Below are 16196 nucleotides of genomic sequence, written 5' to 3'. Positions count from 1 at the left end.
GCTGGGTTGTAGCTGGAGAGTAGAGGATGCCAAACCCAAAAAGAAAAAAACAGTTCTGGAGAATGCAAAAGCTTGCATAGGTGCTTTTTGGTGTTTTGGTTGGTCTTAATAGAAACGTGATACCTCAGTAAAGAGGTACTGGAAGGTATTGGCTTTGTGTAGAGGTAATTACTTTCTTAATTATTATTATTTATTTTTTTGCTTGAGTGGGTATGTTTGTCATTACTTAGCCTCTAGGTTTTTGTACTTTGGGAGGGTTTTTTTTTAAAGATATGGTACTTGGCTTATATAGGAACTTGGGAATCTATATACTATTAGCCACATGTTTGGTGTAGTGGTTAAGTGTGCGGACTCTAATCTGGGAGAACCGGGTTTGATTCCCCACTCCTCCACTTGCACCTGCTGATGTGACCTTGGGTCAGTCACAAGCTCTGGCACAGCTGTCCTTGAAAAAGAGCACAAGTGGAGGAGTGGGGAATCAAACCCAGTTCTCCTAGATTAGAGTCCGCACACTTAACCACTGCACCAAACTGGCCCACCAAACTACCCCACAGGGTGTCTGTTGTGGGGCGGGGGAAGGGAAAGGAGATTGTAAGATGCTCTGAGACTCCTTCGAGTAGTGAAGGGTGGGGTAGAAATCCAATCTCTTCTCTTCTTCTTCTTCATGTGGCCCCCATGTGCAGATAGCTAAATGCACCAATTGGGGCCACACAGAGGCTAAAGAGGTTTTTTTTTTTTTGTAAACTTGGGGCGCGCCTCAAGTTTGCAGAAAAATCTGAAAATTTTTAAAAAATGCACAGGGGGATTAAAGCCCCCCAAAGTAGAGTAGCATTCTCTGTGCAAGTGCAAATGCTGTTTATTACCTACCTTCTGCGGCGGCGGCAGAGCATCCTGAGGGCTGTGTGATGCCAGGTTCTTTGAGGGGGTGAACAAACATGTGGACAAGGGGGATCCAATAGATATTGTTTACCTTGACTTCCAGAAAGCTTTTGATAAAGTTCCTCATCAAAGGCTCCTAAGTAAGCTCAAAAATCATGGGATAGAAGGACAAGTCCTTTTATGGATCAAAAACTGGCTAGTTCATAGAAAACAGAGAGTGAGTGTAGGTGGGCAATTTTCTCAGTGGAGGGTGGTAAGCAGTGGGGTACCGCAGGGATCAGTACTTGGTCCACTGCTTTTTAACTTGTTCATTAATGATTTGGAGTTGGGAGTAAGCAGTGAAGTGGCTAAATTTGCGGATGATACGAAGTTGTTCAGGGTGGTGAAAACCAGTGAGGATTGTGAGGCACTCCAAAGGGATCTGTCAAAGTTGGGCGAGTGGGCGTCAACATGGCAAATGGGGTTCAATGTGGCCAAGTGCAAGGTGATGCACATTGGAGCCAAAAATCCTAAATATAAATACACGTTGATGGGGTCTGAACTGGCAGAGACTGATCAAGAGAGAGATCTTGGAGTTGTAGTAGATAACTCACTGAAAATGTCGAGACAGTGTGTGACTGCAATAAAGAAGGCCAATGCTATGCTGGGGATTATTAGGAAGGGTATTGTAAACAGATCAGCCAATATCATAATGCCGCTATATAAATCAATGGTGCGACCTCATTTGGAATACTGTGTGCAGTTCTGGTCACCACACCTTAAAAAGGATATTATAGCTTTGGAAAAAGTGCAGAAAAGAGCAACTCGAATGATAAAAGGGTTGGAACACTTTCCCTATGAGGAACGGTTAAGGCGCTTAGGGCTCTTTAGCTTGGAGAAACGACGACTGAGGGGTGACATGATTGAGGTTTATAAGATTATGCATGGGAAAGAGCAGGTAGAGAAAGAGGTACTTTTCTCCCTTTCTCACAATACAAGAACTCGTGGGCACTCCATGAAATTGCTGAGCGGTCGGGTTAGAACGGATAAGAGGAAGTCCTTCTTCACCCAAAGAGTGATTAACACTTGGAATTCACTGCCACAGGAAGTGGTGGCGGCTACAAGCATGGACGGCTTCAAAAGGGAATTAGATAAGCATATGGAGCAGAGGTCCATCAGTGGCTATTAGCCACAAGGTATAGATAGGGACTCTGGGGCAAGTGATGCTCTGTCATCTTGGTGCTTGGGGGGGTCAACAGTGGGATGGCTTCTAATGTCCTGGCCCCACTGGTGGACCTCCTGATGGCACTGGTATTTCTGGCCACTGTGTGATACAGTGTGTTGGACTAGATGGGCCTTTGGCCTGATCCAACATTGGCATCTCTTATGTTCTTATTGATTAACTGCTGCTTAATCAAGGGTAATGTTTGAAGGGAAGGTCAGGCTTGAGTGCTGAAGGGATTATTCCTGAGTGTATGGGTGACCCATTGTTCTGAGTCATGCATCTCTCCAGGGCAAGGAGGGAGTAGTAGCCAGCCAGTCGCTCTGACTCGTGCCTTGAAAACTGCTTTCCCAGGCCTCTGCCTGACTGACATTCATTTTGGGTCCACTTTGGTCCAAGCAGTGCCCTGTACTTAAGGTATTGGGGTGATGTATAGAGGGGTTTTTCTGGCTTTGTAACCTATAAACTGCCCCTCAGTGGGAGGAGGGGTTTGACTGCTAACAATACTAGTGAGCAATGTTCCCTCTAAGCCGTTCTGACTCGTGCCTTGAAAACTGCTTTCCCCAGGCCTCTGCCTGACTGACATTCATTTTGGGTCCACTTTGGTCCAAGCAGTGCCCTGTACTTAAGGTATTGGGGTGATGTATAGAGAGGTGTTTCTGGCTTTGTAACCTATAAACTGCCCCTCAGTGGGAGGAGGGGTTTGACTGCTAACAATACTAGTGAGTCTTCTTAAAATATTACCAGGTGAAAAGCATAGTGCCTATTAGCCATGTTCCCTACTTCAGAGTTCTAGTTGGAACAAACCTGGGCAAACATCTGGGTAGGGAATCAAAACCAAATTCTACTTGGACAAATATGGTTAATTGATTAGCAGAAAACAGAGGTGGAGACAGTGCAGCAACAACTGGTGTTTTTGTGCATTGCATTTAAGATCTAAGCATGGAAAAAGTTTCAGGGGCTTTTTTTTGCTTCTTGCAGGTATTTTAGCCTGGATCACTGTGAACTTTTTAACAGGTAATTGTCAGTACATTATTCAGTTTTAAGGTGGATAGAGCCTCTTTCATAAATACTGTGCAGTCCTCTGGCTGTGGGATATTTTCCTTAGAGAACCAGTGTGGTGTAGTAGTTAAGAGAGTCAGACTAGAAGACCCAGGTTCAAATCCCCACTTGTGTCATTGGAAGCTCACTGGGTGACCTTGGGCCAGTCACAGTCTTTCAGCCTAATTTACCTCACAGAGTTGTTGTGAGGATAAAAGCCTTATATGGTCAGGGTCCGGCATACCTGAGGGACCGCCTTTCCCCACACATTCCCCAGAGAGCACTATGTTCAGGGGCGCAAAATTGGTTGGCCCTTCCAGGCCCCAGGGATGTCAGACTGGCACCAACCAGGGTCAGGGCCTTTTCAGTGGCAGCTCAGTGCTGGGGGAATGAGCTCCTGGAAGAGTTCAGGGCCCTGCGGGACCTTTTACAGTTCCTTAGGGCCTGCAAAACAGAGCTCTTCCACCAGACGTTTGAGTAAGGAGCCGCACTATACACCGAGGAGTGTACCTATGCCCTGGCTTTCCAGTCTGTGACCTGGGTCCTGCTATTGTGGTCTCCAGCCTGTGCTTGCTGCATAATAAATGGGAACTGGGCTGGTGTGAAAGTATTGACATCAAACAGTTACCTAAGCTATGTTATAAAGAACTGTTGCTCTTGTTGCCTGAGTATGTTCCAGCGTTTTATGTATCTATGTTTTAAATGACTGTTATTTTAAGTAATTTATATGCCTATGATAGGTTTTTAATTGTATTTTATGAATTGTGTGTAAGCCACCCTGAGCCTGCCTTGGTGGGGAGGACAGGGTATAAATTAAATAAATTTGTAAATAATAATCTCTCCTTATATTATAAAGCCGATTTGGGGTGGCTTCTGTCCTATGGGGTGGCGAGATTCCATTCACACCAAAATCAGCTGGCCGCCTCAACTGTCGCTCACAGACGAGTCCCGGCCCACTGGCTAGCCTGCGTTGCTCCATTGGCTCACTCCCGCCCACAGAGCCACAGCCCAATCTCTCACACAGCCTTTCTCCCAGAGACACGTTCATCACACCGTCTCACTATCCATTGCTGGCTGCGTTGCCAAGGTCTGACCATCCATTGGTGCCTTTGTTGCCATGTGTGGTCAAAGTCCCGGAAAATCACTCCCGCCCACAGAAGCCCCCGCCAACGTCTCACAATCACTCTATGAGGAGACGCTGGACTGGATGGACCGGCGGCTGCTAGCGGCCACATGTGCACATCTCGGGAGGCAGCGGCATGGGCCCGCCTGGCCTCGCCGCAGCCTGCTGCCTCCCTCCGCAACGGGCCGCGATGGCCTGGTCTGCGCCTCCACTGCCTTCCTGGCCACACTCCGCTCGCGCCCTCCTCGCCCCTACCTCCCACGCCTGCCTGCTCGTGCGAGGACACTGATGGGAGGGGAGGGAGGGACCTTGGTGGCTAGCTGTGGCCCCGGGGCGATGGCACATGGCCGTCGCAGATGCCAACAAGGGCGCTAGCCCAGCTGGATGGCCACGGAGAGGCTGCAGAGTCACCACTCTGGCCGCTCAGGGGCTGACCGCAGTGCCCACACCCCGCAGGCTGCTGGGTGCCGCCGGACACTCGCCCCTCGACACCGCCATCTTGGTAGCAGGGGGAGGGCGGACGTGCCGCTCCTCTGTGTCCTCAAAGCCGACTCGGGCAGGGAGCCGCTGTTGTCCCGTCCCCTCCACACCCCACGCCCGGCGTCTGAGGAGCACCTACAAAGCGGGGAGCCTGGGGGGAGCTGCGAGGCGGTGGCTACAAGGTGGGCCCCCTTTCTAGCGCTCATTTCATACTTGCTGCAACGAGCCTTGCTCCTAGTAAATAATAAAATGGTGGAGAGGAGAATGATGAAAGCTGCTTTGGGTCCCCACTGCGGAGAAAGGTGGGGTATAAATGAATTAAATAAATAAATACATCTGCTAAAGTATTATTTGATTCTGCTGCAACCCAGCCAGGGCTATGAAAAAAGTATGGGAACATGTGGGCAGTCTTTGAACGTCTTCAATGATATTTGTAGGGCAACTGTATGGCCGGAACCAGCAGACTGTAGGGACCTTGGACCTGGGAGGAGCCTCGACTCAGATTACATTCTTGCCACAACTAGAGGTGATCAATGGGTTTAATTCAGTATTTTTTGTAACTTCGGGTAATATCATTTTTCTTTACCTTCTGTGTTATTGCTTAGGTTGGTAGACTTGATCAGGATTTTAAACAGCATTATAGGGAATGTGAAATGAAATATATGGTGCAGTAGTTAGCATGTTGGATTAGGTTGATTTATGTTGGGCCAATCACACTCTCAACCTAGCCTACCTTAAAAGAAGAGCTGGAAACCATAGACACTGTCCTGAACTCCTTGGTGGAAAGGTGGGATTAAAATGTATTAAAATAAATAACATATATAACATAACATGTAGCTTTGCTGCTTTTCAAACTCTAAGCCTTACCTGTTTAAAGCAGTGCAGCGATCTAAACATTCAGGCTTGCTTGGATGTCTTGACTGTCTCTTACTACATTTTTATCCCACCATTCCTCCAAGGATTGCATATGGTTCTCCCTTCCTTCATATGGGGGCCATGGCTCAGTGGTTGAGTGCTTGCAGAATGTCTTGGGTTCAATCCCTGGCTCTAGCGGTACATGGTCAGATTCTCTAATCTGTATTCAGCTTAAATAATACCCAAAAAATACCAGTAAGGTATTTTTTGGGTATTTTTCCAGCTCTGTTTATGCTGAATGCACACCCACACCTTCCACTACTGCTGCTGCCCAGTCACTACCCTTTGTGGATTCCTCTGCCCCAATCACCATTGGAATTGTTCGTTCTCTTCTGCTGATGTGGCCATTGATCCCCGAAGGAGACATCAAAGACTGCAGCAACTATTGGACCATCACATTAAAATTTCCCACGCAAGTAACATGATCCTCAAAATTCTACAGCAAAGTCTGTTACTGTATATGGAACGTGAAACATCAGATGTTCAAGATGGATTCAGAAAAGGAAGAGGTACTAAAGATCATGTTGCAAATTTACATTGGTTGCTGAAGCATACAAGAGAATTTCAGAAGAAAATCAGCTTGTGTTTTATAGATTACAGCAAAACCTTTGACTGTGTGGATCATGAAAAGCTATGGTTGGCTTTAAAGGAAATGAGTGTGCTTCAGCATCTGATTGCTTTGATGTACAACCTATACTCTGGACAAGAGGCTACTATTAGGACAGAATATGGAGGAACAGAGTGATTTCCAATTGGCAAAGGTGTCAGACAAGGATGTATTTTATCTCCCTATCTCTTTAATCTATATGCAGAATATATCATAAAGAAAACTGGATTAGATTTAGATGAAGGTGCTAAAAAGTGGCGGAAGAAACGTGAACAATTTGAGATATGCAGATAACACCATGTTATTGGCAGAAAACAATGAAGACTTGAAATGTCTACTGTTGAAGGTTAAAGCAGAGATTGCTGAAGCAGGATTTCAGCAGAGATTGTTGAAGCAGGATTACATCTGAACATCAAGAAGACAAAAGTAATGACTTCTGGGGAATTAAACAACTTTAAGGCTGATGATAAAGAAAATGCAGTTGTTCAAGATTTTCTATTCCTTGGCTCCATCATCAACCAAAAGGGAGACTGCACCCAAAAAATCAGAAGGAGATTGAGACTGGGAAGGGCAACCACGAAGGAGCTAGAAAATATCCCTAAGTGTAAAGATGTGTTGCTGGTGACCAAGATCAAGTTAATTCATGCCTTGTATTCCCAATTATTATATATTGGTGCGAAATGGACAATGAAGTAAGCTGACAGGAAGTAAGCTCCTTTGAAATGTGGTGTTAGAGGAGAGTATTACGGATACTATGGACCGCTAAAAAGACAACTAAGTGGGTTCTAGACCAAATCAAGGCTCAATTCTCCCTAGAAGCTAAAATGACTAAACTGAGATTATCATATTTTGGTTGCATTATGGGAAGACAAGAGTCACTGGAAAAGACAATAATGCTAGGAAATGTTTAAGGCAGCAGGAAAAGAGATGGATTGATTCAATCAAGGAAGCCATGGCCCTCAGTTTGCAAGACCTAAGAATGGCTGTTAATGACAGGACATTTTGGAGGCTATTAATTCATAGGGTTGCCATGAAGCAACTGGACAGCACTTAACACACACACACACACACACACACACACACACACACACACACACACTTTCTGGAGGTAGCTGTGCTACGAATAACTGATCAGAATTCTTTTTGCTGTTGTAGAAAGGCAGTCTTTCTGACTAATGTTGATGTATCTGTTTACATAATCTATATGAAAATCAACAAGTTTCTGACCTGTTTTCTTACAAAATAATCTTTTTTCTCATTATCCTAATTTTAGGGTACCCTGGAACAAACACCAGTGGATTTCCTTACCTCATTTGAAATGTTCAACAGCACTTACAAGCTCTACACACACAGGTGAGTAGAGACGTCCCCGTACAAACAGCCATTTTCCAGTGTATCTTGAAACTCGTCAAAGCATCATATATCTTAAAAATTATATACAGATTTAAAGCCAGTATACTTTGCTGATCATCAGAGTTATTTTAAAAAAACTGCTGCTGAGTGCCAGAAATAGGTGTAATCTTTTGCAATATAATAGTGTGTGCATTACAATAAACAGTCACATGCTGGCAAGTAGGAGATTATTTCAGCAGAATTCATACTTCTAAGTAGACTGTTACCTAGTTTTTCACAAGTGGGATGGATTAGAATGCACATTTTTAAACACATGCCTTACACTGAGTCAAAGTGCTGGGCCATCTCATTCAGAATAGTCTACTCTGATTCACAGCAGAGAGAGGGTCTGGGGCAGAGAGAGGTTATTTGCATCATGTGCAGCCTGAGGTTCTTTAACTGGAGATGATAGGGATAAAACCTGGGAGCTTCTACAGGTGAAGGATGTTCTCTACTACTGAGTCATTAGTCCTTCTCCTTTTAGTTAACATATAAGCAATATGTTTCCTTGTTTACAGCTATTTAGGTTTTGGGCTGAAGGCTGCACGACTAGCAACATTAGGAGCCCTGGAAAGGGAAGGTAAGGTTGGGTACAATAAACTGTGTTGTTTTCTGACATCTATGCAGCTTCCACATTTCCCAACTGAAGTCTCATTCTTGTCTATGAGGCTCCTCCCTTGCTGGCACCGCCCCTTCATCCTCCTCTGTTGTACCCCACTGCCTTGTGGTCAGGTGTCAGACTCCTGCAGCAATCAGTTCCCAACAGCTTTCATTCAAAGAAGTAAAGTTTATTGAGACATTGAGAGTATGCAGATATCTTAACCATTTTGTGTTAGAACTAAAATAAAGCACGCGAAGCAAACAGTTATATATTGTTCAAGGAGGCCCCCTGATGGCCCAGGGCCAATCAGGGGCCAGGTAGAAGCCCGCCAAAGTAGTGGGCTGCTTTTCCTAAGAGAAATACTACACCAGGCACTGAAGGTCATACAGAGATAATAGAAACACAGAAGACACAGCAGAATTGAAACTTAACATTCCAGAGTCACGCCACTCCCATGACAGCCAGGGGTTGAGAGAGGCCTAGCTGACATCAGGTCAGGCATTGGACCCGGCCACAGACTCTGTGTTTACTGGTGGTGGTTTGTCTAGGAAACAGGAGATGATACTTGTTTCCAATGTAAATATTTAAGGCATTTCTGTACTGCCTTTCTCTGCATGTGGACTCACGGTGGTTCTGCACAAAGAGAAGGAAATAAGATACAGTGTAACTCAGTGTTAATTCCAGGAGGATTGTGGGAGAATCTTACGCTGGCCAACCAAGAAAATAGATACAGTTTGGTAAAATGCTTGTCAGGAATGATGTTTTGTGGTTTCAGCCACCTGAACTTGGTCAGGGTATCCATGTTTAAAGCTATTATTTCCAAGTATGGTTTGAAAATCCCATGCATGCATTGGGTTGTTGCTATCTGGAATGGCAGCCAATACTGTCAATATGAAAAAATCAGCATTTTGTATTTTTCATTCTGACAGAAAGTTAGGAGAAATAGATGTATTTTAACTGCCTTTCTAAAAACTTCTGTGGCGGGTGGCAGATGAACTGGGGAGAGTACATTCTGTAGTCTTGGCACTGCCACCTAAAAGACTCTGCTGCATATTATTGCTGCCCATCAAAAGGATAGAGCGTACAGGTCAGTTCCTATTGGAGAATGTGGTCCTTTAGCTATCTCTCATCTCCAAACTGCTTAGGTCTTTAAGGGTCAAAACCAGTACTTTGAATTGTGCTTGCAAATTAACTGACAGCCAGTGTAAATGATTCAGAGTAGATGTCATGTAATCTTGGCACTGAGCCCCAGTCAGCATCCAAGTAACTGCATTTTATGTTAACACTTCCAAGAATTCTTCAAAGGCAGCCCGATAGACTGTTAAAGTAATCTAATCTGGCTTCTATTAGGGCATGTGTAACTGTGATGAGGGATGACTTTTACAGGAAGGATCACAGATGGTTTGTGTATCTAAGCTAAGAGGCACTCCTGCCATCTGCTGGGACCCTGACCACACAGTTGGAAGTGTGGGGTCAAGGACACGAACTATGAACCTGAGATTTCAGGGAAGTTACAGTTCCATCCAGAACAGGTTGACTCTCATACCCAGGATCAACAGGATCTCCAACAGATAGCATCTCCTTGTCAGGATTAAATTTATTTGTTCACCAGCCTCCAGACTTTCACTGCCTTCAGATTCTAGTCCAGATAATCCACTGCCTCTTTAGGATAAACAGAAAATAAGAAAGAGGACAGTGTGTGTTCACCTCTCCCAAAGGTTTCATGAAGATATGAAAAATACTGGATACTGTGCTGGGTGTAGGCATTCAGCCAAGCAGTTGTGTGTGCACTCTGCCTACAGTGTTTGGTTAAGTTGGTGGTGTACAAGAGAAATCTTTGCTGCATTGTGACTGAAAAGAAAAAAATGTGTGTGTGTGTGTGTATATAGCTCTTAGAAGGACGTGCCAGTGTCCATGCCTACTGAGTCTGACTTAGGTGCCACTAAGGAAAGGTGGTTTTGGGGGTTCAGGGCAGGGATTGTATGCAGAGTGATGGATTGAGTGTGCAGAGAGATAATAACCTCCCCCTCCCCAGTTTCCAATTTGATTTGGGAAATCCATCAATCTTTATCTGCTAGGTGGCAGTGGTAGCCCTGCCCCTTGCTACAGTATGGTGGGTGGTCCTGCTGACATTGGAAATGCACATCCCAAACTCACTAGAACAAACCCACTGGCATGCATTAGTGACACTGGCATGCATTAGTGAAGTGTGTCCTTCAGTCTTGGCCCCACCAGTTAATCATGATAAACTTTTGCTTTGAAATGGGAGCTTTAATTGATCCATTTTCTTCAGGTTCTGCCTCCTAGCTACTTTTTTTAAAAAATCACAGTTTATTAATGTTTATAGTGAACGATAATACAAAATATTAATTTTCTAGCAGTCTATTACATTATTCACCCCCTTTATTAATAGAAAGTATTCTCCGGCTCATCCACTGACTCCTATTATATCTAAATGCTAAACGAGGATTACTTTCTATTCTTACTATTGTTATGCTACCCGTTACATTTTATTTTATTTAGTTCCCTAGATTCTTCTTCCTTATTTGTATTAATTACAGTACATACTTTAACATAACATTAGTCATTCTTCAGTTAACTACTTGCTGTTAAATACTTCCAATTTATTCTTAAAAAACAAACAAGTTCACCTAGAAAAGAAAACCAAATGGGTTGCCTCTCATACCTGAGGCCGAAAGCTCGGCAGAAAGCCTTTCCTCCTCCTGTGAGAGGACTTACGGGGGGTTATTTAATTATAAACTGTTTACAAATCATACTAGTTTCCCATATTCCATATAATTATTTGTTTAAATAAATGTGTTGAGTTACTTAGAATTGCTCCTTCAGTTAAGTCTTAAAGGTCTCATATTTCTATGGATTACCACATAAGCGTCACTAAACATTTCTTACTCCTTTACACACGCAGCCAAAAGTTTTTTCCAGACAGGTCATCAAAGGCTATTAGAGTTTTGTTATCCAAATGAACACAGATACGTCCTAGAGACGTATTTTTTTAAATGACATTTGTATTCCAGATTTTCATGTGTAACCATCAATTAACAGTATGAAATACAGCCAAATACACTTAAGTAGTATAACAACATACAAATTGTATACGTACTCAGTGCACGTACAACAGTGGGGGATTCCCCTAAATTCGTCTTCTGTGTAGTGATTACAATACATTTCATAACCTATTATAAATATCAAAAGTATGCAAGTATAAAATAATACATAGTTCTATAGTATTTGGAGAGATATCTTGACAACCTCAGGTATACGTTTAACCTTGTTGTTGTTCAGTCGCACCAGTCGCGTCCGACTCTTCGCGACCCCATGGACAAGATCTCCCCAGGCCCTCCTGTTTCCCGCCGTCCTCTGAAGTGTGCTCAATTTCATGTTCATTGCATCTATGACACTGTCTAACCATCTCATCCTTTGCCGTCCCCATCTTCTTTGACCTTCAATCTTTCCCAGCATCAGGGTCTTCTCCAGTGAGTGCTCCCTTCTCATTTGGTGGCCTAAGTATTTGAGCTTCAGTTTCATTATCTGGCCTTCCAGGGAACAGTCAGGGTTGATTTCTTTTAGGATTGACTGATTTGATCTCCTTGCAGTCCAAGGGACTCTCAATAGTCTTCTCCAGCACCAGAGTTCAAAAGAATCTATTCTTTGGCGCTCGGCCTTCCTTATAGTCCAACTCTCGCAGCCTTACATGACTACTGGGAATACCATTGCTTTGACCATGCGGACTTTTGTTGGCAGGGTGATGTCTCTACTTTTTATCATGCTGTTTAGGTTTGCCATCGCTTTCTTCCCAAGGAGCAGGCGTCTTTTAATTTTATGGCTGCTGTCACAGTCTGCAGTGATCTGGGCTCCCAGAAACATGAAGTCTTCAAGCTAGATGGCGCCAAATATATTTTTGCTCCTCTGGACCTATATTCACAGAACAGAGTGGGCCATCTCTGATCTAGAAAATCATTTATCTTTGCTCATTTTCAGCAAGCTTGTTGAACTCTGCCACTGAGTGAACATATTCTTTATTTCACAAGCTGCAATTCATGTTTAGGTCCCATTTATGTCAAGCATATTTTTCTAGACAGTGGATAAAAGACAGTACCCTTGCCTTAAATCTCATTTTCCCAGTAGAGAGAGTAGTTTCCTAAGAGGTGTTCTCAGATGACCCTCCCCTTAAAAGGCCACTGCATCTCACAACAGAGCTTCATAATTCTCAGCAGTGTTGCTTTTATTTATATTGCTAAACAAAAATGATGAGATGTATTACAAGATTGATCGAGGATGACCAGCCAAAGAACCACAGCTGCAATGCTTGTGACTTACCGTGCACATTTGGGAGAAAAAAATTACTGTAGACACCAACTGCCTTGCGGGGGGGGGGGGGGGTTTGGGGGGGGGAATGGCCTGAAGTCCAATCAGCTTCCATATGCAAAATACCAGGTTGTCGCAGCAGTTGTGGTGTGGGCGGGACCCGGGCTTTGCCTTCTGATTGGTGGCGATATATGCTGAGGAGCAGTGCCATCAGCCATACACTAAGGGAGTGCATTTTAGAATTAGAACTTTGGCACCCACTATTCAATTATATATAAGGAGAGATAAGCAAGGTGACAATATACATCCTTGTCGTACTCCTTTTTACATTTAACCTAGTATGTTTTAATTCCAATTATGCAGGAATAGTCCTTAGAGTAAGGCAGATTTCATAACCATTTGTAGTATTGAGACCAAGATGTGGGTATAACTTCTTCTCTTGTAAAAAAATCTAGTATGGGTTCCCATTTTTCCATTAATTTATTAGAAATTGGCCGTAATGAAGCGTTGTTCAGTTTGCAAGTGACATATTCCATCAAGAATTGATCCCATAATTTTCTGTACCAGATTTGAGTTCCAGGAGGGCGGTTGTCTTTCCAGCACGTAGCAATGGAGGTCCTAGCAGCGTATATCATTATGTCCATTGTTTTTTTTTGTGTGTGATTTTCTATATTGGGTGGCCAATAGTCAAGAAAGAGCCCTTCCGGGCAGATTGGCATATCTATGTTTGTAACACTTTTAGCTAGCTTTTGTATTTCTTCCCAGAAGCCCTGAATCTTCTCACGCTGCCACCAACAATGTGCGAAAGTGTCAATTTGTTGGCATTCCTTCCAATACAAGGGCGAGTGTTTTGAGCTCGTGTGTGAGATTCTTTGGGGGGATAAGTACCATCTCGATAATATTTTAAACTGTTGTAGTTCCATCGGTATTGATCTGGGGAAACTACCTCGTGAATTCCAAATCGTGGAGCCATCGAAATTTGATGTTATTTTCAGTTAACTTAATTGCAACCTCTCACAAATGCCTTCTTGCTGCCAATATTTCTGGAGGAAGGTCTGCATATAAGTAAACAATAGTGTCCTCAAGCTGTAAACCTTGTTTTCCTTTCGCAAGTTGAAACAGCTGTCTCTTTTGTTGTAAATCTTCAAACTCTATGAGGATGTCTGGCTGTGCTCCAGAAGGGGCAGCTTTAGACACGGGGAGACAGCTGTAATCACCGTTTGTGTTGTCTTAGTTATTCCCAACAGAGTTAGAAGCCAAGTATTTAAAGAGGTACGCAGGTCCTCATTCGGTGCATAGTTTATAGAAATATAGTTTTGCTCTCCTACCTCTTAATTTCATGTCCTGCAGTATAATTTTGTTTTTTGCCCACGACTCAAAATTTTTAGCTGCTCTTAAATCACTTGCGAGTTTTGTTGTTGTCTGTAGAGCCTCCTCAGCTTTCCTTTCTGATTCTTTAATTGCTGACGTAAGTTCTTCTATTTTCTTATTCATTGGCTCTAGTATTGTTTTGAGTTGTCCTACTTCTGTTTTTAAATGTCCAATCTCACTTTTTATTGAGTCAATTCCTTTGCCGAACTCATTTTTCATTTCTGTGAGGACATGCATAATCGTTGTTTGGAAGCTGTAATCAGCTTCAGTTCCACCGGTCGCCATTCCCTCTAACGAAAGCAGTGAAGGCTCCAACTCTCCGTCTGATTCAGATTCTTGTCTCTGTGGTGGTCTATATGGAGGGGTTTTGCTGCCTTTCTTACCCTTAACTCTTCCCATCATTGACCTTGTGCCATACATTTAAGTTCATGCAGTATTCCCAAAGCAATTCTTGTTTTCGGGAGGGAAGGCAGGATGCAGCCAGCCAGAAGCACTGCTGCCATGCCCCCCGCCTCCTGGCATCTTTGATACAGCTTTCTTCATGGGTAGGAAACTAATTAATGCTGAGCAAAGATGCAACTTGATCTCACCTCTAGTGGAGGATGCTGTGGCTCATTGGTAGAACATCTGCTTGGCATGCAGAAGTTCCTAGGTTCAACCCCCGGCATTTCCAGCTAAAAGGATCAGGTGGTAGGTGTTGTGAAAGACCTCAGCCTAAGACCTTGGAGAGACACTGTGAGTGAGTAGACAGTACTGACCTAGATGGGCCAATGGTCTGATTTCAGTATAAGGCAGCTTCATATGTTCATGTGATTTCTTTTGTGTGGTCTTGTGGAAGCCTTGTGTGTTTCTGGTTTGGCATTTAATGCTCTAAATGGGCAGCAATGTAGTCTGGGATGTATCATGGTGAAAACGTTTCCCCTCTGTCGGCTGTGCTTGACATTCTTACCCTACAATTCTTTCCATCGGGATTCCATTCTCAATTATTGCACTGTGCATTCAGACATGAGGGGTCATTGCAGCCCCTCACTTGCATTACAAGAATTGATGAGTAAGTGTAGTTTTATGTGCATGGGACTGTGCATCCCTCACTGCTGATTTGCATTCCTGTGTGCTTTGTAAAACTGCATACACTCTTGCTCTGTTTGTAAGGCAAGTGTGTGTGGGTCAAATGGCTACCTTTTGTCATCATTGCACATTAGATCCTTACCTGTATCTTGTGCAGGTTTCATGATTCAGCAAGAAAATATCTGTGTGAAAGTTGCTTCTACTCTCAGATTTTTCTTATTAATCACCAAGCTGGAATGCAGACTGGCAGGGGATAAAGGCACATGAAACAATGGCTGGCATGTGGTTTGCAGGGATCAGGTAAGCTGAATGGGTACATTCAGTTCTCCAAATCTGTCCCATTCACATGTGTCCAGGGAAATGTTCCTGGCAAGCCTCTAACACAGTGGTTCCCAATCTTTTCAGGCTGCTGCTCCCTTGGTTCCATAAACCCATCCCCTGGGCCCCCTGCCCTACACTTTTAAAAGCATTATTCAGAACAGAGGTTGGCACAACTCACTAAGGAAGATAACAGAATGCAAAACAGTAGACATTTATTGCACTTTTATTCAGAATCCAATTAAGCTCCTGGAATAGTCTATCATTGGGGGCATGACAGTGTGTGATGACTTTTGCAGGCAATCACTGAGGTTTTTTGCAACCAGATGTTGACAATGAATGACACAGTGAATGATAAAGACATTTAGCACTGCTTTTTAAAATTGACTCATCCAGCTGTAATGCAAATTCTGTTCTCATTAGCATGCTGCACAATGTATCTTCCACATTTTCAGCCCTTTTATCTGTGCAGCTTTGCATGGAATTGTTGCTGAGAGGATTCATCTTAACTATATCACATGGTGACTTATGCAAAACAATACTCAGAAGTTATAGATTTTTCGGGTTGTATGGCTGTGGTCTTGGCATTGTAGGACCTGACATTTCGCCAGCAGCTGTGACTGGCATCCTCAGAGGTATAACACAGAAAGATAGAGTGCTCTCTGTGTCAAGGTGAGAAGAAAAATGGTAGGCAGGTAATTTATATCTACTCGGAAGGTGGGGTAGGGCTGAGTTATTATCTTGTAGGAGTTCCCCAGGCTGTGACATGCTAATGGAGGAGCTTTCCTGAGGAGGTTCTTTTGCATATGGATTGACTGTTGAAATTCTAATCTTACCTGTAAGTGCTACTGTAAGATGTGGAACATTTTGCGTT

At 43.6% G+C, this 16196-nt stretch overlaps 1 protein-coding gene across 1 annotated transcript in view; it reads left to right on the top strand.

The window, feature by feature from the left end:
- Positions 1-16196, top strand: part of ENTPD5 (ectonucleoside triphosphate diphosphohydrolase 5) — a 36388-nt gene that overhangs the window by 6803 nt on the left and 13389 nt on the right. Inside the window, exons 5-9 of the mRNA XM_015426356.1 lie at positions 113-164; positions 3062-3097; positions 5162-5250; positions 7520-7599; positions 8157-8218. Of these exons, the coding sequence (XP_015281842.1) occupies positions 113-164; positions 3062-3097; positions 5162-5250; positions 7520-7599; positions 8157-8218 (319 nt within the window). The remainder of the gene's footprint in view (positions 1-112; positions 165-3061; positions 3098-5161; positions 5251-7519; positions 7600-8156; positions 8219-16196) is intronic.

The sequence above is a fragment of the Gekko japonicus genome, unplaced genomic scaffold (assembly GCF_001447785.1).
Source record: "Gekko japonicus isolate JY-2015 unplaced genomic scaffold, Gekko_japonicus_V1.1 scaffold719, whole genome shotgun sequence".
Taxonomy (NCBI): domain Eukaryota; kingdom Metazoa; phylum Chordata; class Lepidosauria; order Squamata; family Gekkonidae; genus Gekko; species Gekko japonicus.
Note: the sequence above shows the minus strand (reverse complement) of the source record. Positions and strands in the feature narration are given on the sequence as shown.